The sequence below is a fragment of the Megalobrama amblycephala genome, linkage group LG1 (genome assembly GCF_018812025.1).
Source record: "Megalobrama amblycephala isolate DHTTF-2021 linkage group LG1, ASM1881202v1, whole genome shotgun sequence".
NCBI classification, from domain to species: Eukaryota; Metazoa; Chordata; class Actinopteri; order Cypriniformes; family Xenocyprididae; genus Megalobrama; species Megalobrama amblycephala.
The window spans coordinates 70527865-70553870 of record NC_063044.1 but is presented as its reverse complement, the minus strand read 5'-3'; the positions used below and the strand labels follow the sequence as shown (position 1 = coordinate 70553870).

At 39.1% G+C, this 26006-nt stretch overlaps 2 protein-coding genes across 4 annotated transcripts; both read right to left on the bottom strand.

Moving 5' to 3' along the window:
* Window positions 1-985: 985 nt before the first annotated feature.
* LOC125246918 (nuclear factor 7, brain-like) lies at window positions 986-9450 on the bottom strand. Its single transcript, XM_048158052.1, has 6 exons — window positions 8661-9450; window positions 8480-8575; window positions 7154-7384; window positions 7054-7076; window positions 6854-6972; window positions 986-2281 (listed from the first exon to the last, which is right to left on the bottom strand). The coding sequence occupies exons 1-6, from the start codon at window positions 9051-9053 to the stop codon at window positions 1779-1781; spliced, it is 1365 nt and encodes a 454-aa protein (XP_048014009.1). The 5' UTR covers window positions 9054-9450; the 3' UTR covers window positions 986-1778.
* A 1867-nt stretch (window positions 9451-11317) lies between these two features.
* Window positions 11318-24674, bottom strand: LOC125247349 (E3 ubiquitin-protein ligase TRIM47-like). 3 transcript variants are annotated; one of them, XM_048158617.1, is made up of 7 exons: window positions 24235-24674; window positions 20487-21078; window positions 20249-20332; window positions 19911-20144; window positions 19669-19831; window positions 16875-16928; window positions 11318-12512 (listed from the first exon to the last, which is right to left on the bottom strand). In XM_048158617.1, the coding sequence occupies exons 2-7, from the start codon at window positions 21072-21074 to the stop codon at window positions 11980-11982; spliced, it is 1656 nt and encodes a 551-aa protein (XP_048014574.1). In that variant the 5' UTR covers window positions 21075-21078; window positions 24235-24674; the 3' UTR covers window positions 11318-11979. The 3 variants fall into 3 exon arrangements, with proteins under 3 accessions (XP_048014574.1, XP_048014568.1, XP_048014561.1); XM_048158611.1 differs by having other exon boundaries at window positions 12393-12512; window positions 16875-16935; window positions 19681-19831; window positions 24235-24669; XM_048158604.1 differs by lacking the exon at window positions 11318-12512 and adding an exon at window positions 15518-15651 and having other exon boundaries at window positions 16875-16935; window positions 19681-19831; window positions 24235-24669.
* Window positions 24675-26006: the final 1332 nt, after the last annotated feature.

The window sequence follows — 26006 nt, the reverse complement described above, 5'->3', positions numbered from 1 at the left end:
ACATATTCCTCCAGCGATCGTGAGCCCTGCTTGAGCCCTAATAACAATAAAGCAAAGTTCCTACCAGACCAGTGTTCATCAGAAAAGCTGCTGGATCGTTGTTTTGGCGAGGTCTTCTGTAACGAAGCTGGACTCAGGCAGATATCCATTTGCAAGCTTTATTTAAAGTAAGCGTGGTCATACAGGCAGGGTCAAAGCAGGGGCAAACAGGAACAGCAAGGGCTAGGCAGAATCATGGTCAGGATACAGGCAGTAGATCAGGGCAGGCAGATATCATTCACAGTCCAGATAACAATAAACAGTCCAAAGGCAGAAGGCAGAGAATCATAAACCGGAAACAGGCAGGATCAATAACAGACAGGCAGACAGGCAGACAGACAGGCAGGCAGGCAGGCAGGCAGACAGACAGACAGACAGGCAGGCAGGCAGGCAGGCAGGCAGGCAGGCAGACAGGCAGACAGGCAGGCAGGCAGGCAGGCAGGCAGGCAGACAGGCAGACAGGCAGACAGGATACAAACGCTCAGAATTGTCACAGGAGTAAACAAGACCTTGCAATGTGTGTGTGTGAGTGAGAGTCCTTTATAGTCCAGGTAAAGAGCTTCAAGAGTATGTGGCAATAGGTGATTGGTGGAGTGAGTGCATGTGATAGGCAAGGGAGGATTATGGGAAATGGAGTCCGGAGTGAACAGGAACATGACAAATATAGAGGCGTGGAGTCTTAAAATTTCTGCTTCCCATAAAGTAATTTGAACTACAGTAAATCAAAGTTACAAAGTTCATTCAAACTAAGTTCATTAATTTGAACTTGCTGATACCTCATATTTTATAGTATATATAGTACACTATTACATCTCATGTATTTTTTTTTTTTTTCATAATTTATTTTATCTTCTATGTTCTTGGCGAAACAAAACTACACAAAATGTTTCTGAGCTGAATAATTAAGAATGTAAGCAGTTATGTAATCACATAAAGGAAAAACAAAACAAAAACAAAACATTATGAAGTAAAACATATGTGAAAAATATATGAACATGAGGAGGGCGAATGCTGTACATGTAAATGAAATAACATTAGATACGAATCACATTTGCATACATATGATTTTGCACGTAATAAAAGTGTGTTTAGAGAGTCAGCAGAACTGAAGGTGCATTTAATGGTTGTTACTGGAACAAACTTTTTTATTATCATGCAGGAGAAGATAACACTTTGGATACACAGTGACACAAATACGTTTATGATCCCTTTGAAAATATCCAGCTTTTGTTTCTAAATTCAAGGGTTCACTTACTTTTTCCACTCTGCTCTGTGAATGATTACACACACTGTATATTATAAAAACGTGAAAAGTCTAATTATTTGTATTATTAGTTTAGTCAGATAGTGTTTGTCTATAATTTTAAAGTTACATTTTGATTAAACCACATTTAATGAGTAATCAATGCAGAAATCCAAATATTTTCCAATAGTTCACAAATATATTATTTTATATATTTAATGCTAATCTTGTGTGTATTATTACAACAAACAAACAATCATTTAACCTCTATAGACTGAAATAATTATTCATTTACAACAAAAACTTCTTGTTTATTGATATGTTGTATTAAAGTGATATGAGAGTGTGAGTGTTGCTGTAGTGCTGGATATCATCACAGCCAAGTCATATTAAACCATACTGATATTCAAATCAACAGCAGTCTTACTCATGTGATATGGATTAAATATTGGAAACATGATGAAAGCAGCTCAATCCAGACCTACAGATTTAACAATTACTGACTATTGACCGGTAAGATCCTCAGAGAGGGTAAACTATACATACAGAAGAGTGGAAAGAGTGTGTCAGTGAAAGTGGTTGGGAATGTGTGTAGATGTGTGTTAGTTACAGGATCAGAGAATAACACCATTCCTCTGTCATAGTCCAGATCAACTCTCACACGATCAAGCTTCTGTTTAACACGAAAACCATATCGTTCATCCACTCCGTATGGATCATACCACACACTCCAGACATCAGTGTTAAAGAAATCACGTCCCTTCCTCTGGTTTGATGCTGTAGTTACTCCAAGACTCCACCATGAACTCTCTTTAACCTCCACATCCCAGCAGTGTGTTCCTGAGTTAAAACCCTCTGAACCCAGAACACATTGATAGATGTCAAATCTCTCTGGATTATCAGGAAGAGGTTGATTGTCCAGGCTGAGTCTTACACTGGTCAGATCATCAGACAGGACGAGACGTGGATGACCCGTATTTGGATCCAGGATCACAGGAGCTGATGAGACACAATCAACCGATGCTTTTATTCTGATGTTCATATAATGATCAAGAGTGAACCGTCTATTATGAATTATGACACTCGTCCTGTTGATCAAACACATCAGACATTTTCCTCTGATCACTTACAGTGTTTTTAGTCACACACTCATTTTTATCATCAGTGTTTAACAGCATCAGATACAAATATTAAATGTGTGATTCAGACATTTGTGTCCCAACAAGAGAAACTGATATTTTGGGAAAGTTAAAATAGCAATAAATCAATGAGATCTGTTTATGCTGTGGATGAAAAATGTCTAGGTTAGTAATGTAAATCCCATTCCCTGAAGGAGGGAATTGAGATGTTATATCAGAACTAAAATGATGAATTGGGATCTCATCTGAGATCCCAATCACCTTCAAGTGTAAAGAAAACAAGCCAATGGACATTGGCAAGTGAGATTTGCATGATGAACCACTCCCTGCTCAGTGGGTATATAAGGAATTGAGCAGCACTCACTCATTTAAGATTTGCACTGAGGAGACGAGATGGTGTCCCAGCCGTTCAGTGGTGGTACAGCAGTCGTGGCGATGGGACGCTTGTAACCTAGATGTTCCCTATTAGTCAGTCACGTTCAACATTACATCAGAACTGAACTGACGAATTGGGATCCCTACCAATATGCCATGATTGCTGTCCCTTCCAGTGCCCCGAATAAGCTGCCTGTACCCCCTGCACCTCTGGGGATGGAAGAAAGGACAGGGCTTTACTCTGAGAGAGCCTGCTGCTCCTTTTGACCCACACAGTGAGACTGATTGGATAACACTGGGAAAGCGTGCCTATTCTGAACAGAAAGGAATGCTACGGAGGCCACATCCTGTCTTTTGGGAGGTAATATGTGGAGTTTCACATATGGACTGACCACTAGGGCAGTGCTATATATGGAAGATCTCTGTGGTAGATCCAGCCTTGGTGGAGGGTGGAGTCAATACCGGTAAAGTGGACTCTGCCAAGGAAAAGACAAGGGCTCACTGACAGGGAAGCTGTACCATGGAAGAATACACATGTGGGATCACCCGTAGGGAAATCACAACACATGGACACCTAGTCTAGTACATGGGCTGACCTTCTGGACATACACACAAGTGCTATACCTAGCATCAGACACCTCCGTCACATCAGACTGTCGAGGGTGTTGGAGGAACTCCATCAGGGTTTACCAAGTGGGGTACACACCTGGGAGCAGAATAGGCACTCGTATCCCATATTTAGAAGGGAATAGTGCAGAAAGCGAGACATCGAGCGGGTCCCCTCCTCTACTAGCTACTTGAGGCGAGTACACAGGAGGAAACCGGATCTACACAGAGATTGTAAAACCTTGCAAATGTGTTAAGTGTCGCCCAGTCCGCAGCTCTACAGATGTCTGTCAGCGAGGTGCCATGCACCAACACCCAAGAGGAGGCAACACTCCAAGTAGAGTGGGCTTTCACACTTAGGGGCCACAGCTTGTCTTGAGCTAGATACACCAAGACGATGGCATGCACTATCCAGTGGGCCAACCTCTGCTTAGAGACAGCCTTTTCCTTCTGCTGGCCTCCATAACAGACAAAGAGCTGTGACCAGTTGCATAAACTGCTTAGACTAGTCTTAAACCTAAAGTCATCTATTTTTTTTCTTCAAGACTGGTACTAACTTTGTAAATTCAGTTACATAAAAAGGTAGATCAGCCTAATTTGAATCAGAAAAGTAAGACTGATTAGCCCTAACTAAGTGCTAGTTGGTCAAACTAGATCTTAAGTCACAGTCTTAACATAGAAGCTAAGTTTATGCAACCGGCCACTGGTCTGTTATGGAACGCAGTCAGGAGCACTGTCTTCAGGGACAGGATCTTAAGCTCTACTGACTGTAGTGGCTTGAAGGGTGCTCCTTACTGTGCTCACTTCCATTAAGAGGGTAGGGGAACTGCAAAGAAATAAGGTACAAAAATAAATGAATTTTCCACAACAAATCGCCAGCTAACTACACTAAATAACAAGCATAAATATATGGGGTAGCATCCGCTCCTTACCTGGTGTATATAAACAAATTCAATCTCTAACATGTTGCATTGTGTAGCTCAAGTGATAGTGTCAACTACCTCTGAGGGTAGGCCACTAAAGTCCTCCCTGTCCCATCCAGAGACCACACGTGGAGGTTCCAGAGGTCTGGAGGTCTGGGTGCCATAGGGTTCCCGATCCCTGAGAAAGAAGGTCCTTCCTCTGGGGTATTCGCCCGGGAGGAGCTGTCGAGAGGAGCATTAGTTCCAAGAGCAAGGTCCGGGTGGGCCAGTAAGGTGCAACCATCAAGACCTGCTCCTCATTCTCCCTGACCTTGCACAGTGTATGTGTGAGCAGGCTCACTGGGGGAAACACATAATAGCTGCTTTTCCACTGTCAGGCCAGCACGAGCCAGGGCTTTCAGCGGGCCAGGCTAGGCTAATAGTCCCGGACTTGTAGCACCGAGCTCAAAATCACGCTGCATTTCCACCGTCGGGCCAGAAGCTCCGTAGCGCTTCACTAAAACCCGCCCTTAACATGCCTCTCTGGAACAACGTCACACAAACCCATCATTTCACAAACAAATGGAAGTTTTATCAGAAAAATAACCAGAGAGAAATTTCTGGAAACTAGCGAGATCGTAAAGTGAACATGATAAAAGCAGGCGTTGTTGCCATTTTGTTGTTTACTTAATTTAAAAACCCAAGCATTGATGTTTTACCAAACAAATTAATCATAATGAATTAATTTGTGTCAAGATTAAACAGTCACAGAAATAAATTAGTATTTACTGTTATTTCACAAAAGAAAGAGGACACACGTAGCCTACTTATTCAGTCGCGTCTATTTCTGTTTATTTGTAGTCATAGGACAGTATGTTTACATCACATTTACAAAGAATAATAATTTCTACCAATTTTCCACCAAAAATACGACCTGAGGAGCTTTAGCACTCTCTCCAGTGACAGAGAAACAATCCCGAAAACATGGAGTTGCTTTATTTTATGAAATATGCGGAGCTAAATATGGATATCAGTCCGTTGAGAGACAAGACGTGCTGACAGATAAAATAATTACATGATTGTGATAGCCTACGTATATTTGTCTGATTTCTTCAAGCCGTCGTATTTACCATGTTTACTATGGTAATAGCACGCATAGTCTTGGTGATCAGAATCCACATCGGATCACAAACAGAAGTAATTTCAAACACTTGCTGCTGTCTGGAAGTGAGTTTTGAGCTAAAATGATTTTAAAAGTCTTTAATGCTGATGTTAACTGGTAATCTACATATAATCATCCATGGCACCTCCGTCTCCACACACAAATAAACTCCGCCTTTGTTCGTAACCACTCCCTCAAGCCTGAGCCGGCCCGCTTTGGACCAAGGTATTCGGCGGGCCGAAAAACGAAGAGGAGATAGCAGGTGAGTTGTGACAGGTGGCAGGAGCGTAGACCACCCTGATGGTTGATGTATACAACGGCTGCTTTGTTGTTTGAGCAGACCAGCACATGCTTGCCTTGCAGCAACAGTCTGAACCAGCACAAGGTGAGGTGTACTGCTAACAACTGGAGGCAATTGATATGCCACTGCATTCGGGGTCCTGTCCAGGAGGCAGCATGCCGGTTGCACATGGCACCCCAGCTGGTGGTGGAGGCATCTGTTGATACAACAACATGTCTGGACACATGCTCTAGGAGAACTCTTGCCTGTAGAAAAGCAGGGTCTCACCACGAGCTGAATGTTTGGCAGCAGGCCAGTGTGTGCCGCGGCGCCATGCCCATCTTGAGACTCTGCCATATACCCAGTGCAGAAGTGGTCTCATATGAAGCAATCCGAGCGGCGTCACTACGGCTGTGGATGCCATATGCCCCAGGGGCCTTTTGAAATAGTTTCAGTGGAACATCTGTCTTGCCCTTGAATGAATTCGAGCAGTTCAGCACTGACTGAGCACACTCATTTACGAGACTGTTTTCATGTTGACCAAGTCTCTATACAGAGAAAAGAAAAGAGATTCTTTGCAAAGCAGGGCTAACTTCCAGCTTTGCTACTGTTTGGACGCTTTTGCTTACTGCTCTGCGCTTTGCTCTATAGCTTTTATATTTTATCTCCTAATTTTAACTTCAGCAAATCTGCACAGTGCTCAAACAAAGCTTGTCACCAATGCTAAAACTAGAAACTTTTGTGACTGGAAGACTACAAAAAAGGGGACCCAGCCTCCCACTGACAGCAGCCATCAGCCAAACACACAGCAGAGCTTCCCACATCTATTATATTTGAAACTAGACTTCTGAGTAATAATGAAGATATTACTATAAATTAGAGCAACACCCCCTCTTAACATTCCAATCAACCAATAAGATTTGAGGAACAAGTTTACATTTAATCATTTAATGTCAAGTTTAGGCTTATAAGCAGGGTTAGGTGCTTCTATATCAGTGTTATTCACCTATCATTTCCCTCTGATTTTAGGGATTAAGCAATTTTAAGTCTCCATCCATCATTTCCAGTCTGTGTGTAAGAGCACAGATATTCTGCAGTCAGACTCACTGTTTTGGACGATGTCCTGCATCTTCTTCCAGACTCTGAACGGCAAGTTGCCCAAGTAACGTGACACATGAATCAAAGCTCCAGAAGCCATCTGTGGATCCGGCTGTGAGTTCTGGACTCTGGAAGAACATTCAGGAGTCAGAACTGCAGTGGCTTTGGATCAGAATCAGAGAGATCAGAGACACCAGCAGATCACTCACCTTTCCACTGAGACTGGAAACTTCTGCAGAACAAACACACCATTTATCATCAAGAACTCAATCAATCATCAATCAATTAATCAATGATGTGAAATCAGACCTTCAGAAAGCAGACGTCATTGGCTTTCTTCATCTCCTCCATGTCTTTGATTGTGTGTGAAAGAGCTGAGATGTGTCTGTTCATCTCCTCCAGCTTCTCCTTCATCATCTGCTTCTTCTGCTCCTCTTCCTCCCTCAGTGCAGTGATTGTAGCTTCTTCTTCATCTCTGAGAAACTGATGAAGCTTCTCAAACTGCTGTTTAATCTGGTGCTCTGTGTGCTCAGCTTGAGACTGAAATCAAACCACATTCACTTCAATCATCTCAAAGACACAACTGATTCTGGAGCAGCATGAAGACTGAGTGGGTAAATGTGGGTTAGTTAACTACAACTCTATTTTTCTTAAGTACTAGTACTGTAGCAGTAGATGTTCTGTCTCTGTAGGAGGCAAATACACACACACATCCCATAAGCCATTTTTTACAAAACAACAGTTTTAAATGGTTTATAAATAAGATACATCCATATGTGATATCAGTTGAAAGCATAATAACTGAAACATTAGTCAATTAAGCATTTTTATAAACTTTATGAACGTTAGAACTAAAACTTGGTGACCATATCTGAATGAAAATGCATTTATTTCATATTAAACAGAATTATGGGCTGCTGGTGCTTGATACTTTTAAAATCAAATTCCATTACTAAGTGTATCTACGATTTAAATTAATATTCAAACCTCTGATCAGCATTTTGGTAGCCAATTGTGATATCCGATCATTAAAGGACCAGTAAAAACCCTGAAATTTGGACCTAAAAAAGGCCAGCTCCAGCAGATTTTGGAGAGCTGATCATAATCGCACAGTGAAGGAGCTCACAGATACACAGATACCAGCTGCACGTTCTCATTCTCTCTTCTCTCCAACGGCGAACTGACACACACCCCGTCACCTGTCACTCAATCATCTTATTCACTCCGGTTGAATAGTATTGGCATTGTTGATGTTACAGATTGAGCCTGAATTCTGGCACAGGTTGGTGGGTTTTCCGCATAATTTTAATAATTCTTGCAGGCTTCGTGGTCATACCCAGAGCGAGCACATAAAGCCACCTTTCAAACAGCTCGCGAGTGTCAAATATAGTTCATTTTCCCGTTTATTGCACTTAGATACATATACATACAATTCTCGGTTACATCACAGTTGGTTACGTCTTAAATGAACATAAACAGTAAAGAAAAAATATTTCTGCATTAGAATAAATAAAGGAGCTGAAACTGACCATTAAGGAGCATTAAACATTTCTGTTATTCTAGTTTCTATGATTCCAGCCAATAATGGAAAATTATGTCAGACAAACCAATTCAGCTGCTCTAATCTATCCTCACCTTGATGTGTTGAACTGTTTTCTCAAACTCTTCTTTAATGTTTTCACTATGTGGAAGTTTCTCCTGTAAGGACTTCAGTGCTGTATTGAGCTCCTCCTGGAATGTAAAGTGAAAATCTATAAGACACCAAAGATTTTGTAATGTTAAAATGTTAAAATTCTTACATATAAATCTGTCTTACCTTATATGATGAAGTCACTTCACTGATGGGTCTGAATGTGTGATTTTCATGTTGTTGTGAATCTCTGCACACTAAACACAAAGACTGTTTGTCGTCCAGACAGAAGAGTTTGAGTTTCTCACTGTGTAAACTGCATATCTCCTCAGATCCTGATGAATGCCTATCATTTCTCTCCTTCGGGAACGACTCACACAAGTTTTTTAACACCAGATTAAGAGGAGGTTCATGTTCTGAGGCTGTCCTGCAGACAGGACACTCCTGAATTTCCTTGGTTCTCCAGAACTGTTGAAGACACTCTTTACAGACACTGTGACTACATGCTAAAAGAAGAGGATTTGTGAAGATATCATGACACACGGGACAAATATAATTATCTTGAGATGCCGAAGCCATTTTCACTGTTTGAGCTCCAGCAATCTAAACTTTACTTTCACTTTCTGAATGATGTTGCAAAAATGAAAAACCACAGGAATCACAAAGATCTGCTGTCTGTTCAAAAACAAACACCTCAAAAATCCTTCTTGGAAATGTTCCTCTTTATTCTCCACTGATCACTGATTTGAGACGCAAGAGTTGGTTTGACAGAAAGGAGAAATAATGAGACAGTCTCTTCCTGGTCAGTGTTGTAATAGGGTGGAGTTTCTGATAACCTTTGGTTGTTGTGATTCAGGTCAGGACTCAACTTCAGGTTAACGTTTAACAAAATGCACTCAAAGTTGAATAGCATTGACACTCTGTTAAGTCTCTCAAAACCTTGGATCAAACCCACATGATCACATGAGAGAACACAAATATTTATAAAAAGACTCAAGAAAAAGTCTCCGCTATACCATACTGTACAAAAACATACAAATTATATTTGGCCTGAACCAAGAGTACTTCCCCGTTTCTCTGGTTAGGAAAGTAACCAGGTGAGTATGAAGAGACGGGGTGGTGGAGGGATGCTGAAAACTGTCGAGAAACATAGGTGAGTCGACTGCATATATATACGCTATATTGCCAAAAGTATTGGGACACCCCTCCAAATCATTGAATCTGGGTGTTCAATCACTTCCATGGCCACAGGTGTATACAATCAAAAATCATAAAAACCTAGGCATGGAGACTGCTTCTACAAACATTTGTGAAAGAATGGGTCACTCTCAGGAGCTCAGTGAATTCAGTCGTGGTACAGTGATAGGTTGCCACCTGTGCAATAAGTCCATTCGTGAAATTTCCTCACTACTAAAAATATTCCACGGTCAACTGTTAGTGGTATCATAACAAAGTGGAAGCAATTGGGAACAACATCAACTCAGCCACAAAGTGGTAGGCCACGTTAAATCACAGAACGGGGTCAGCTCGTGCTGAAGCACACAGTGCGGAGAAGTCGCCAACTTTCTGCAGAGTCAGTAGCTACAGACCTCCAAACTTCATGTGTCCTTCAGATTATCTCAAGAACAGTGTGTAGAGAGCTTCATGGAATGGGTTTCCATGGCCGAGCAGCTGCATCCAAGCCTTACATCACCAAGTGCAATGCAAAGCGTTGGATGCAATGGTGTAAAGCACGCCGTCACTGGACTCTAGAGCAGTGGAGATGTGTTCTCTGGAGTGACCAATCACGCTTCTCTGTCTGGCAATCTGATATTAGTCCTGACTGCATTGTGCCAAGTGTAAAGTTTGGTGGAGGGGGTTTATGGTGTGGGCTTGTTTTTCAGGGGTTGAGCTTGGACCCTTAGTTCCAGTGAAAGGAACTCTTAATGCTTCAGCATACCAAGACATTTTGGACAATTCCATGCTCCCCACTTTGTGGGAACAGTTTGGGGATGACCCCTTCCTGTTCCAACATGACTGTGCACCAGTGCACCAAGCAAGGTCCATAAAGAAATGGATGAGCAAGTTTGGTGTGGAGGACCTTGACTGGCCTGCAAATCCATATTAAACCCTACGGATTAAGAAAGGAATGTCATTAAAGTTCATGTGTACGTAAAGGCAGGCATCTGAAAACTTTTGGCAACATAGGGTATATATATATATAATATATACAGGCCCGGATTGGCTAATAGGTTCCCGGTGGGCCGGTCTGTTTATTTGGCCGCGAGGGCCGGTGTTGTCATGGCACTGGGTTGAAATATGGATGCTCTAGAAACTGTGGACGCTGTGAAAATGTACTAAGCTGAGTAGCCTAACTTTTTCCTTAAAACCAGTCAGTGACAGATTTAGGCCTGGACGACATGGGCAACGGCAAACAATCAAATAAACGAATGCACAATCGGGTTTTTACCACTCATTTGCATGCAACGTCAATGATATCATGTCACTTGGTGGGTAAATTAACCTGGTCGGGAGGGAGTCGAGTGTGCACCCACAGAAGACAACTCACTCAAAAGTATACGAGAAGAAGGGATGAGGTGACGTCTGTAGGGACAGCGGGACAAGTTCTAAATCAGCACTAAATTATGGTAAGGCAAAAGGTCTAAGCCACCGGAGGCCGATTTAAGTAACATAAATAAATAAAAAGGAAGAGGGGAAAACATGCAAAAGATAAAGGCATGTATGCAACTTACTCATATCGTAATAATAGTAGGCAAATAATAAAATATAGGGCCTATCACTTATGTTATGTTGCTTGCTATGCTATTACACATTGGCCAACAATATTAGTTTTTCTGTGTAGTGTTTCTACTCATACATTACAAACATTAAATGATTAATTTGCTAAAACTCTGTAGTACAGCTGGGCACTACAGGGAGTTCAGTCCGTATGATAATCTGTCTGAATGAGCATCTGGAGTTAGAACAGTACAATCTCCAGGACTGATTATTATATCCAAATCTACTATAATTTCTCATTTCCTTCCTTTTGATGCTCTTATATGCCAATGTTTTATGGACACCCTCACTGCCGCTGTACTCGACCTCCCAGTAACAGCGTCCACTGATACTCTCCCAACACAATGCCTGAGCATGATCAAACCAGTCCTGACTCCTGATGGTCAGGATATCTGTAATTTGTGCCGGTGTGAGTGATCACGGTGTTGCCCTTGGACAGATGGAAATGTTGATGCACTGTGTTTGGATTCAAAGACAATGGATGGAAATCTGATAAAAACACATCATACGCAGTCATGTATGCCTGTCATCATTAGCAAAACAAATTATAACCATGTTATACTTCAATGCTTTGTTTTATGTCCTTTGAACAAGAATTATAAATCAGTTATCACTCCCAAAAACATAAATCTTTATTGGCTTAGAGTTAATGAGAGTTAGGGCACATATACATTGTAATTTTAGCTAGAAGCTCACGAACAAGAACTTGTAAACAAAATCTCTATATTTAATTAGTCAGAGGACACAGTTTCACCATCGAGTGAATATTTAATCTAAACATGGGATAGAGCGGCTGAGTGAATGTGGTCTGGACTCTGTGGATGAGGCTCATTGTGTCTGAGACGCTGTAGAAGGACAAAATCCCTGCGCTGTGATCCACATACACTCCTATTAAACTGCTGGACACTACAGGGAGTTCAGTCTCAATGTTATTGTGACAGAAATAGCAATAGTCAGGAGTGCAACTCAGTCTCCAGGACTGATTATTACGTCCAGGTAAATTCTCTTTACTATTTCCCTTCCTCCTGATGCTCTTATATGTCACTGCTATACCCACTCCTATATCTCCACTCCACTCCACCTCCCAGTAACAGCGTCCAGTCACACTCTCTCTACACAACGCCTCCATCCAATAATCAAATCTGTCTGAATGATCAGGATACTGTTGTTTTTTGTCGGCGACAGTGATCGTTTTGTTTCCGTCAGACAGATGGAGCCAATTATTCACTGAGTTTGGATCCAGAGTCAACAGATGGGAATCTGGTGGAGATAAATATAAAAATGAAATTTACATCAAATATTCCATCAAAATGAATATTTTTAGTTAAAAATATTGCACGAGCTCTCTTTGTTGCTCTATTAATGAAATAGTTCACCCCAAACTGTAAATTCTGTCATCATTTACTCACCCTCATGCTGTCAAATTATAACTTTCTTTCTTTTGTGGAACATAAAAGTGCATGTTTTGAAGAGCATTGGAGTTAAACATTGACTTTCACTGTATGGACTAAAACACTAAGGCATTTGGTCAAAATATATTACTTTGTGTTTCATTGAAGAAAGAAATTCCCTTTAAAGGGGCTCTATGTAGGAATGACACCCAGTGTTCAAAATAGGTACTGCAGTCCAAATTCAAAATATTGTTTGCCCCGTGTAAATGTAGTGTCACAGATACATCTATAAACTGTAAAGCAGTCTGTTTATAATTATTTTCATTTTAGTTTGTTACAGACCATTGTATTTTAAGTAAAAAAAAAATTCTTGAACTGAATAATGCCATTTATTTTCAGAGCAAAACAGTCAAACTCTCTCACTAGACTGGCATTTTAGACTTGTGTGTGTTTTCATAGTAACTCACACTGTAGAAACTCCTTCTCTGGTCTGATATTCAGGCAGCCAGAATGACCTGGACGGTTTTCACTACAGACAACAAAACACATCTGCAGTTTAATTCCTCATGAAGAAATTAAACTATTTATTATTTAATTGAATGGTGCTGAACTCATTTCTGAGAATAAATTAATTTACCTCTTTCAGATATCTTTTCTGTCTTCTCGCTGCAGAACTGCAGTAGTTTCATCTCTGAGTTGAGAGACAGATTTCACTACTTCATCAAAAGACAGATGAGAACTGACAGTGAAGCCGTCTGTAGATCCAGAGAGAGAGACAGACGACAAACTCTACAGACACAAAAACACAAACACAAACTCCCTGTAATTCCAGAAGCTTGTTAAAGTCCTCAGTGTTTGAGAAGATCTGTGTTACCTGGAAGGAAATGAACATGATCCTATGTTTGTGAAAGCTGCTTCATCTCAGCGTCTCTCCTCCTCAGATCATTGATCTCCTGCTCCAGTCGCTCCAGTCGTTCTTCAGCTCGACTCACTGCAGCTCGTTCCTGATCTCTGATCAGCTGAATCACCTCAGAGCGACATCTCTCAATGGAGCGGATGAGCTCAGTGAAGATCCTCTCACTGTCCTCCACTGCGGTCTGTGCAGAGCGCTGTTACACACATCACAATCACACAGTGGCTTCAGTGGGACTAGAAGAGCTCCAGCACTGGAGGAAAGTCCAAACTGAGACTCAAACTTCTCTTCTTCTCCAAACTCACCTTATGAGACGCCACAGCCTCTCTCAGCTGCTGAAGATCTTTCTCTCTCTGCTGGATTCTCTGCTGGATGTTTCTCTGTGTTCTCTACCAAAATGACTCTGCAGAAAACAGAAATAATAGTACATCTGAGAAATCTGAGTGAACACATTTAATTACATTGGTTATCCTGATTGAGAGAAAAGCACATAATGAAAGTGGAGAGAAACAACATGAACTGTCACTGAGATCCAGTATGAAGCAGTACCTGTTTCTCTGTCCTCGCTGCTGCAGTTGATACAGTGTCATGATTTTGTGTTCATCCACCAAACACAGCATACAGATACACCGCTGGTCAGTACGGCAGTCAATTTCCAGAATTTTATCATGTTGAGGACAGATCATGTCCTGCAGTCGTCCAGTGGCGTCCATCAGATTGTATTTAAACTGCCACAGTAAGGAGAAGGCTATATTCATAATCTTTGGCAAAAATACTATTATTAAGTAGGTTTGTGGATAATTCAGCAACAAAAATTATTCTAGAAAAATCATGAGTGCACAATAATTTTAAAAAATCGCTAACATTTTATTTCAGTGCCGTAGTTACACATTACTACATGTATTTATTGAAGTAATAACAGTAAATGATGCATAATTACAAGTAATTAACCCTAAACCAAACCCTAACCCTAACTGTAACTCTATAGTAAGTACATGTAGTTAATTAATAGTACTCAGTACTTATTTAAGTAATACAATATAAAGTGTAACCAAAAAAACATTTAATGGTGAACAAATAAAAGGTAAAATGTTTCACGTTGCTCTTTGTATTGTTATAAAATGCACTGATGAAAAACAAGTAAAAATATTTCAAGCGCGACTGACATTGAGAAAAAAAATCTTATTAGGGTTAAAGATCAGGACAAATTTTATGTGATTAATCATTGAGGGTAATATCTATTTTAAACCTGTCAGAATGATGAACTATGTGAAAAGACAAGGACAAGTAGAAAGTAGGGTAAGAAAATAGGTTTTGTATTCGATTCATTTGTTAATGTTTTTCAATCATGGGGGTTTAGGTTATTCACACACTGTGAATCCTGTTGCCAAGAATAGTTTTGGAATCGGATCGGATCGTGGGGTGCCTAAAGATTCCCACACCTATTTCCTGCACAAATGATTAGAAGGTTTACTCTTAATCAGTGATTTAAGTGTTCAGATGGTTCATCATGTGATTACAAAACAATCTATACAACCTCTATATGATTGATTAATTGGTCAGTTGACACAGTTTCACTGTTGTATTATCATCAAATCCAAACATGGCATAGAGCGGCTGAGTGAATGTGGTCTGGACTCTGTGGATGAGGCTCATTGTGTCTGAGACGCTGTAGAAGGACAAAATCCCTGCGCTGTGATCCACATACACTCCTATTCTACTGGAGACACTGACTACAGGGAAGGTTCAGTCTCAATGTTATTGTGCCAGAATGAGCAATAGTCTGGAGAGCAGAATAGAGTCCATGACAGATTGTTACGTCCACCTAAAATCTCAGCTGCCATTCCCTTCCTGCTGATGGTCTTATACGTCACTGATGTTTCCAATCCTGATCTCCCATCTCCACTCCACTCCACCTCCCAGTAACAGCGTCCAGTCAAACTCTCTCTGCACAACGCCTCCATCCAACAATCAAATCTGTCTGGATGATCAGGATAATGCTGGAGTTTGTCAGCGACAGTGATCACTGTGTTTCCCTCAGACAGATGGAGCCCTTTATTCACTGAGTTCAGATCCACAGTCAACAGACGGGAATCTGATGGAGATTAATACATCACAATTATTTGTGGCCTTCCATCATGTTGTGTTTTGAAAAGTGATTTGACCTCTAACAGGCAAAATCATCAACAAAACCTTATTCCAATTGAACTCATCAAGAACAATTTCATTATGGCAACAACTAGCAACTATTTTGATAACTGATTAGTTTTTTTTGTTTGTTTGTTTTTTTTTAGTTAGAGCCTCATAATTTCTTTATTTTACTTTTTAAAAAAATGCATGTTATTTAACATCTTGCAAATTAAAGGCCTATGGAAAACAAATAAACTTAAACATACAAAAACACTATGAACTTTTTCAATAAAACTTATTTGATTAATAAGACAGAAATAAGCAAAATCTTAAATATGTTGAAAGTTTTTTTTTAAGGAGATTTACATTGTGAGCCTATTGAACATCACTCTGTGTGTGTGAATGTTGTAGTTTCTGTATCACTGTCATTGAGATTTGTGTGTGGATTCGATTACGAATCTGTCTATATCTGAGCTGAAAGCTGCACCTGATCGATTGTCCAATATTTGTTTCAATCCTGTGACCAGCAACTGACCTATCCTGCCTAAATTCAGCACTACTCTAATGAATTTACTGATTAATGTGAGACTAGTTCAGATTATAATTTTTTTTTTTTTATTTAGAAATTAAATGTTTATTAATGTAAGCTGCCTGTTTTCGGGTCATAATGATAATTATGAAACAAAGTTAAGCACTTATATGCAATCTCTGTTTAAATCATGCATGCTCATCTCTGAGCCTAGCGCTAGTATATATTTTTTTAGATCAACATGTTAATATGTTAATAGATATATTAATAGAGATATGTTAATAGAGATATGTATGAATGAATTAAGGTTTATATACAGAGATATAGGCCTACATTTGTTTACTTGTAACAGTTTGACCTTCAATAACAGCACTGTGTCATCATGCTATAGCTTGATAATTAGTGATTTGCATTACAAACAAAACCATGAAGGAAACAAATCACAGATAGTAATGTTTTTTTTTTTTCTACTGTATTTTTTATTTTTTATTCATTTTCAGTCATAAATGCATCTATTCATAATGAATGTTTGTTTATGACTTTCATAATTTATTCATCAATTTGCTGCAGCCAGTGCATTTTAAAAACACAACATTGAACAATTAATTTAGTGTAAAACTTTCCACTAGATCTTAGTGTGTGTTTTCATAGTAACTCACACTGTAGAAACTCCTCTCTGGTCTGATATTCAGGAGCCAGAATGACCTGGACAGCTTTTCACTATGGAAAACAAAACACATCTGCAGTTTAATTCTCATGTCAAGAGGAAATTAAACATACTATTTAAATAGTTATCTATTTTATAAATTAAATTTTTCTGAGAATGAATTACTACATTTACATATAGGCAAGGCAATTTTATTTGTATAGCACATTTCATACAATGGTAATTCAAAGTGCTTTACATAAAGAAGAACCAAATACATAAGAATAAAAATGGAATGCATATGAAATAAAAATAACAGTAAAAACAGAGAATCCCTGATATATGGATGGAAGTTAGCTTTTTTTGTTGTCCGTCAGAGCGGATCTAATATACTTTAAATGTTAAATGTTAAAGGGGTGGTTCATTGCGATTTCACTTTTTTAACTTTAGTTAGTGTGTAATGTTGCTGCTTGAGCATAAACAACATCTGCAAAGTTACAGTGCTGAAAGTTCAATGCAAACAGAGATATTGTCTTTTATAGTTATGGCAGTTTAATGCCTACAACGAGCATCTTTCCGGGTTGGTGACATCATAAACCCTGCAATTAACATAAACGCTGCCCACGGGAACACGCAACAAAGTGGGCGAGGCCATGTCGAGCGCATACAAGTGTTCTTATTAGGGATGCTGGACTTCAAGGAACAATGTTTAAATGTTTCCGGACAACGTGAATCATGACAACCAATGCCGTTAAATATCGTTTTTCAACGGCTCTAGTGACAACATATTCTGGACAGCGAATCACAATACACTGGGCCAGCTAACCAATCTCAGTCCATTGCTTATTTCTGAGGGACGGGCTTCATAGAACCAGGAACTGAACAGAGCGTTTTTAGGAGAAGGGAAACAGCAGTGTAGAATAAAGGTAAAATATATGAAAAATACAGTTTTGTTTTTTTTAAACTAAGCATTATGACATGTTAAAAAAACAGTGAAACACCCCTTTAAGATTTCAAATGAGCTACTGCAATAATTTGATTTAGATTAATTTTGATTTAAGATGTCATTTAAACACATTTTTGCAAAACTCGACTAACAGACCTGGATAAATCAATTGTAGCTCGGCTTCATCCAGCATGTTTACATGTTAATTGGACTCCAAAGACAGAGGTGATGTGTGTGCAGTGAAAGAATCACAAGCAAGGTATTTTACTCAGTGCCCAAGGAAGTCGACCGGAAGTTGAAGTCGGCCGCGTGCCGCCATCTTGTAGCAGAACTTCACTTGCGTTAGCATCCCATTGACTCCCATTCATTTTGGCGTCACTTTGACAGCGAATAACTTTACATCTGAGGCGTTTAAAGACTCCATTTGTCCATTATTTATTTCTAAAGATACACGACAATGTATAAAGGGCTCCATTACCTTCTATGTTACATTATGGCCCCGTAGAAACAGTTTTTGTAAAAATAGGCTAACGATTGCGTCATAACCACTCGACTCTCTGTCGCACAGTAGAGAAATTACCGTACAGACAGGAGGAGAAGCTCGCAGGCAATAGTATGCATTAACTTAATATGGCGTACTGGCATTACATTTTAAAATACTATACAAAATAATTAATCAGAATACTTACTCCTGCTCACTCACGCCAAAGAACTCCCCGCTCAAGCTCGCCGTCTCTGCAAGATTAACGATGGCAGTTTGCACGCACAGCTACTAGAAGATTTACATCTGTCAGACAGGTTGCTGACGTCATCAAGCTTAGTTTGAGTCTGCGCGTCAGAAACGGAAGTGCTAAAAATCGCTAAAAATGGGCTTCACTTGTCTCAATTGAGTTCCAATGGGGTCGCTGTGTCCATTTCTTTTACTGTCCATGATTTTACTCAGACAGACATTAAGAAATTAACACGATGATGAAAAACCTGCAGTAGCTCGATTGTTGCTTAACCCTTTGAGCGGTACGGTCCCACATGTGGGATTTTTATTTCTGTGCCCCTGGGCGTACGGTCCCACATATGGGATTTCGGACGTTCAGCGACGTCACATAACTGCCAGATTCAAACTGCGCTTTCGCGCTCTGGCTGTGAGACGGACGCGCGCAGCTCTTGTCATATATCACAACTATGCAGCGTTTTCAGCCACATAACGTTTCTTTTAAGGTTTCAGACATTTAAATACGCATAAGCACCATTAAAACAATATATTTAGAGTTTATAAAATACACACTGATGTCAGACATCAGTGGAAGGAGCAATAACAATCCATTCAAATACAATTTGCCGGCATTTATTCATATCAGACACACATAATGGGCCCAAGTAACTATAAAGTTTACTCTATTATTCTTCCAGTTCACCAGCAACTTACTTGCATATATTTCGGGAGAAACGGATGAATTCACCTGCTGTAAATCCGACTGACAGGACTCTGTGAACTGCAGCGCAAACTAAGATGGCGGCGCCCATCTCGCGTTATAGATCAAGATAAAGATCATTTATAAAGGCTTTTAAACGACAAAACACACTCACTTACACATATTTGAGGATCGGGATATCAGATAGTTGATGACATGGGAAGCAAGTTTGTGAATATTTTAAATAAACAAGGAAAAACAAAATAATAGCGATCCACCTGTCATACAGTGTTATTGTGGCTGCGCTCAGCGCTCATGACACGCAAGACGCGTCGCTATGGAAACATTAAAGGCAAACGTTCTAAAATAACGGTCGCCTTAAAAAAACTCACTCTGGGGGGGACAGTTAGAATATTTTAAACTCACGCTCGAAAGGGTTAAGTCAGTAAAACCTAGAATTGTACCTGTAGAAGAAATCTTTTCTGTCTCCTCGCTGCAGAACTGCTGCAGTTTGTCTCTGAGCTGAGAGACAGATTTCACTACTTCATCAAAGGACAGATGAGAACTGACAGTGAAGCCGTCTGTAGATCCAGAGAGAGAGACAGACGACAAACTCTACAGACACAAAAACACAAACTCCCTGTAATTCCAGAAGCTTGTTAAAGTCCTCAGTGTTTGAGAAGATCTGTGTTACCTGAAGGAAATGAACATGATCCTGTGTTTGTGAAAGCTGCTTCATCTCAGCGTCTCTCCTCCTCAGATCATTGATCTCCTGCTCCAGTCGCTCCAGTCGTTCTTCAGCTCGATTCACTGCAGCTCGTTCCTGATCTCTGATCAGCTGAATCACCTCAGAGCGACGTCTCTCAATGGAGCGGATGAGCTCAGTGAAGATCCTCTCACTGTCCTCCACTGCGGTCTGTGCAGAGCGCTGTTACACACATCACAATCACACAGTGGCTTCAGTGGGACTAGAAGAGCTCCAGCACTGGAGGAAAGTCCAAACTGAGACTCAAACTTCTTCTCCAAACTCACCTTATGAGACGCCACAGCCTCTCTCAGCTGCTGAAGATCTTTCTCTCTCTGCTCGATGTTTCTCTGTTTCTCCTCAAAATGTCTCTGCAGAAAACAGAAATATTAATAAATATGAGAAATGCTACACAAAGAGTGAACATATTTAATCACATCAGTTTCCCTGACTGAAAGAAAAGCACATAATGAAAGTGGAGAGAACCAACATGAACTGTCACTGAGATCCAGTATGAAGCAGTACCTGTTTCTCTTTCCTCGCTGCTGCAGTTGATACAGTGTCATGATCTTTGTGTTCATCCACCAAACACAGCACACAGATACACCGCTGGTCAGTACGGCAGTAAATTTCCAGCATTTTACCATGTTGAGGGCAGATCATGTCCTGCAGTCGTCCAGTAGCGTCCATCAGATTGTGTCTTTTACTGAAGAGATTCTCATGCTGTTCAAGGTGATTTTGACAGTAAGAGCTTCGACACTCCAGACACGACTTCACTGCTTTCTGTTTTCTTCCAGTGCAGGAATCACACTGAACATCTCCAGATCCAGTGTGAGGAACTGCAGGAGCAGCAGATTGGAGTCTCGTCTTCTTCAGTTTCTCCACCATCTCAGCAATCACCACATTCTTACATAAAACTGGTCTTGGTGTGAAGGTCTGTTTGCATAATGGACATCTGTAGATTCTCTTCTGATCCTCCTGATTCCAGCAGTCAGTGATGCAGCTCATACAGTAACTGTGTCCACAGGGAATCGTCACTGGATCTTTCAGGAGATCCAGACATACTGGACAGCTGAACTGATCCTGATCCACTGAAATACTGGCTTCTGCCATTTCACTGCATGAACACAGAGAGAGAGAGGACACAACAGTTTAGGTGCACTAATTGTTCTTTGGGTTTGGTCTTTGGGTCTCACATGTGACCAAGTGCTCAGATATCAAATTTCTGTTTTAAGAAAGTTTTTAAACATTCTTAAATTCAAATTAATTTGGTCCCATTTTATTTTAGGTGGCTTTAACTACTATGTACTACTATGTAAGTGCATTGAACCACAGGATTAAATGTAAATGCATAGTAGTTAAAGACACCCAATATAAAGTGGGACCCTTTAATTTTCTATTAACAACTCAACATTCTGCACAGCAAAATCCTCTTCAAAAAAGTTACTAATTAATCCAAGGGAGAACATTATAGCAATGTGGTACAGAGCAAATGCTCAGTGTTAAATGAACACTACTCAATATAGGTCCAAACTGTGTTAAGATATTGAATGTTAAAGGGTTAGCTCACCCAAAAATGAAAATAATGTCATTTATTACTCACCCTCAGTAGGGTGAGTAATACCCGTTCCACACCCGTAAGACCTTCGTTCATCTTCAGAACACACAAATTAAGATATTTTTAGTTGAAATCCGATGGCTCAGTGAGGCCTGCATAGCCAGCAATTACATTTCCTCTCTCAAGATCCATAAAGGTACTAAAAACATATTCTAAATCAGTTCATGTGAGTACAGTGGTTCAATATTAATATTATAAAGCGACGATAATATTTTTGGAGTGCCAAAAAAAAAAAAAAATGACTTATATAGTGATGGCCGATTTCAAAACACTGCTTCAGGAAGCTTCGGAGCATAAATGAATCAGCGTGTCGAATCATGATTCGGATCACGTGTCAAACCGCCAAACTGCAGAAATCATGTGACTTTGGCGCTCTGCACAGCTGATTCGACACGCTGATTCATTTATGCTCCGAAGCTTCCTGAAGCAGTGTTTTGAAATTCGGCCATCACTTTATAAGTCATTATTTTGTTTTTTTTGGCACACCAAAAATATTCTCGTCGCTTTATAATATTCAATATTGAACCACTGTACTCACATGAACTGATTTAGATATGTTTTTAGTACCTATATGGATCTTGAGAGAGGAAATGTCATTGCTCCCTATGGAGGCCTCACTGGAGCCATTCGGATTTCAACAAAAATATCTTAATTTATGTTCCGAAGATTAACGAAGGTCTTACGGGTGTGGAACGACATGAGGGTGAGTAATAAATGACAGAATTTTCATTTTTGGGTGAACTAACCCTTTAAACAACTCCATAAACAGCATTACCAGCTTTACTTATTTAAAGTAACACTGAAGCAACTGCAGTTAATTAATTAGATAATTAAGTGATTAAAGTTTGACTTTACTTCTGTCATACATTTACAGAAATACTTTTAAATTAGGTTTATTTTGATATTTAATTGAATATTTGGTTTGAAGTCATCGTTATGGTAATCAGCATGGGTGACATTTGACAGTTAGGGGAGCAAGAAATGTATTTATTTATTTATTTTGCAGGTACCTGCATCAGCAAATTATTTTCAGAAATTTTAAGCAAACAAGTTTAAGTTTGCTTGTTGTTTATTTACTCATTTATTTAATAATTTACGTTATTTTATCATCATGGGAAATGACGCAGACGATATGTGAATCAGTGTCTATCATTTTGCGAGCAACTGGTGATAAAGAAAAATGCCACGTCGCAATATTGAAAATATATCTATTTTAAACCATGAAGGCGAGCTAGTGGATATCACACAAACAATATGCAAACTTTGCGTGAGAGTTATGCTGGTGAAGAAGACTCAAATGCCAGTCAATTATTACATTACAGATATTACTGGCCGAGCTTTTGGCACGCTGCATTAACGGCGCATATTCTCTTAGAAACGATGAGAGATGAATCTGATTTATTTTCTTAATATTTCTCTTGTGTCCCATAGTGAGAAAAAAAAAATTGTATCTTTCATGAATCGAGAAGTATTTCGTGTTAAACAAGACGTCATCAGCAACTACCATTTCTGGGATATTTTTGCCCTGTCCCAAATGGCACACTTTACAGGCATATGGTTTGTTGTACCTATGCTGATGACACACAACTCTACTTTTAATCAGATGATCTAACAGTAGCTGCACGGATCTCTGAATGCCTGGTGGACATGTGGCCATGGATGAAAGAACATCACCTGCAACTCAACGATCCTGCGATCTTGCCTTGTACTATTCTAAACAATGTCTTTGTAAATTTCTTTGGATAAAAGCGTCTGCTAAATGAATAATTGTAAATGTATCCATGAGCCTAACAGCCTGACAGGCTTTAGTGTGACAGAAAAGCTGTTGACAATCTACCAGAGACAAGACTTGAGCAAGTAGAGAAATGTTCACTGAATATTGTAAGTTATGCTGTTAAACCTATGTAAACATTTTACATTTTGGTAACACTTAGCAAGTTTTTAATCGCAGACCTATGTAAAACAATGAGGCCTGGTGTCAAAGGCTTAGATTAAACCAGGATTAGGCCTTAGATAAATTAGGGCATTTAAGTAGCTTATAAATATTACTGGTGTGCATCTTGAGAAAAAAAGTTGTCAGTGCAAGTTGCTTTTAGTTAAAACAGTTCAAACATGCATTTTAGTCTGGACTAGACTGCCTGTGAAACGAGGGGTATATGAAAAATATTGTCTGAAGCACAAACATATGATAATGAAAGATCGTGTGATTTTAACATTTTTCATTCATACATGGCTGCCGAATTTTTACTTCAGAAAGTAAAAAAATAACTTAGTTCATATGCTTTTAATTGATGCTTCTTAAAAGTTAAGTTATGTTTGCTTAATATCCATAAATGATATCCAATAGCCATATTTAAAATTCATAGACCTACATATTATTTAATTATTTAATTTAATTAGCCTATTAATTTGTGCTGGGATAGAGGATGGTCGTATCGTACCGTTTGGGAAAATAAATATCTTTAGCACAGGCACGTGACGTCTTCAGCAAAACTGAAACTAACAAAACTAAAACAAACATTCAGAAACAGACATTTTAAATTACAAATAACGCTAAAACTTAAATAATCCCCAAAATACAGTCATAATAAAATATTTTAAACTATAGGCTACGCATATAGTGAACCACAGGTGACTCAGTTAAAACTCACATACCTGAAGAAAATCACCACAATATCGCGATTTGATTTCTACGATTGTTTAGTTGGTCTCTTTTTAATCTTTAGACTAGTTGAATGAGGGACAAATCCGTCGATCGATCCGAATGTATTTGCGGTGTTTCCAAGCGCTGTTGATCGGAGATTTAGAGGCGTGAACCCGGACACTTTCTGTTTCCGTAATATGTCCAACAGTATAAAAGCACAACCACATCTTTTGCTGTAATGTGGCAATAGGATATATCAGTTCACATTTACAAACATTCTTTTTGCCATTAATTGTTGTAATCTAGTGAGATTTTTCTATGCACGAGGGATCTGACAACAGCCGGTATGTTCCACATGGAGATCTGATCTCACCATCATCAAGTCCATCTGAGATTACATGAAAATACAGGGAAAATAGAAAAACTGAGACAGACTAAATCCAGAAGAACTGCGGAAGACACTTTGCGGAAGACAATTGAAGAAACCTTCCTGCAAAGCTACAGTACTGTGAAAAGTTTTAGGCACTTGTGTAAAAAAAATGCTGTAAAGTGAGGATGCTTTCAAAAATAATGTCATAAATAGATTTTATTTTTCAATTAACTTCTATTAAAACTCTCTGGGCCTCTTCATTTAGGGGTTACACTTGACTTCTTCACAGTTAAAAGTGACCAATGCCTTTTGTAAATTTTTTTCCCCACAGGAAAACCAATGTTATACTGTATATTTTTGTTCAATAATAGTTTTTTGATTATTATTTAGAATTTTGAGGGTATTTCATGATACAATGCAATACATTTTATTAGCTATTTTCCCTTTTGAAAATAATAGACAACTTTTTCAAATATATATTTTTAATTATTTTTCAATTAAAGCAGTATCCCATGTTATAATAGACAAGGCATTTAAAATCAAATTTTCTGAAGGCAGATTAGTGCCATTTGGTGGGAGTAAAAAAAAAAAGAAAAAAAAAATGTAATGTCATGTTGTAACCAATAGATTTCATTATAGTTCTGTATAAAGTGGCTTATAAATTATCTAGTGTTTTTAGAAATATATTTTTATTAAGTTGTGGATTTGGATTTATACGTAGACATTCTCTAAGACTTCTTTTTGTCAAGGTTTATTTTTTTATTTATTTTTTTTTTTTTGAAAGGTTGATTTCAGGTTTCAGTCTTTGCATTAATTTTACTACAGTTAAACTGGGACACGTTTCAGAAAGGAGGTTAAGTAAAAACTCTGAGTAAGTTAACCCTGAAATGAGGGAAACTCTGGGTTTTCCATTTCAGAATGGGAGGTATGTCGAGAAAGCAGGGTAAGTCAAGCCCCTTTCTGAAAGAGAGGTAACTTACTCAGAGTCAGTTACCATGGTAACTTACTCTAGGAACCTAACCTGGTGTCGGCCTTTAGTCGAGCTCGCTCTTCTCCCTTTTCTCATCACATATCACAAGTCAAGTCAAGTGAAGTAAAGTACCAAACAAGTGTTTAACAATGATAAAAGTATTTATAATTTTAATAAATATAAATATTTACACTCTGTTATTATTGCAATGAGGTGCAAATATGATGTATCTGCCAGTATAAAGTTTAAATAGCATCTAATTACTATTTAAGTAAGTCAACTCAGAGTGTCTATTTTTCACTCTTGACATTTTAGAGTGTCACCCTTCATTGCTGTGCATGTTTTCTGCACATGTGCTGAATTGTAGTTTGTACCAGGGTCATTCTACAGAAATGTCCACTTTTGGTATATGGCAAGATGTCTTAAAATGTATTTCTTTTTCT

Coding starts and splice junctions, on each gene's coding strand:
- LOC125247349 (XM_048158617.1), bottom strand. CDS start 21,074: ATGGCAGAAGCCAGTATTTCAGTGGATCAGGATCAGTTCAGCTGTCCA. Junction 20,333..20,486: donor CAGCGAGGAAAGAGAAACAG/GTACTGCTTCAT, acceptor TGTTTTCTGCAG/AGACATTTTGAGGAGAAACA. Junction 12,513..16,874: donor CAGAGAGGAGTTTCTACAGT/GTGAGTTACTAT, acceptor TATCTCCACCAG/ATTCCCATCTGTTGACTCTG.
- LOC125246918 (XM_048158052.1), bottom strand. CDS start 9,053: ATGGCTTCGGCATCTCAAGATAATTATATTTGTCCCGTGTGTCATGAT. Junction 8,576..8,660: donor AAGTGACTTCATCATATAAG/GTAAGACAGATT, acceptor TTTACATTCCAG/GAGGAGCTCAATACAGCACT. Junction 2,282..6,853: donor GCAGGACATCGTCCAAAACA/GTGAGTCTGACT, acceptor GTGTCTCATCAG/CTCCTGTGATCCTGGATCCA.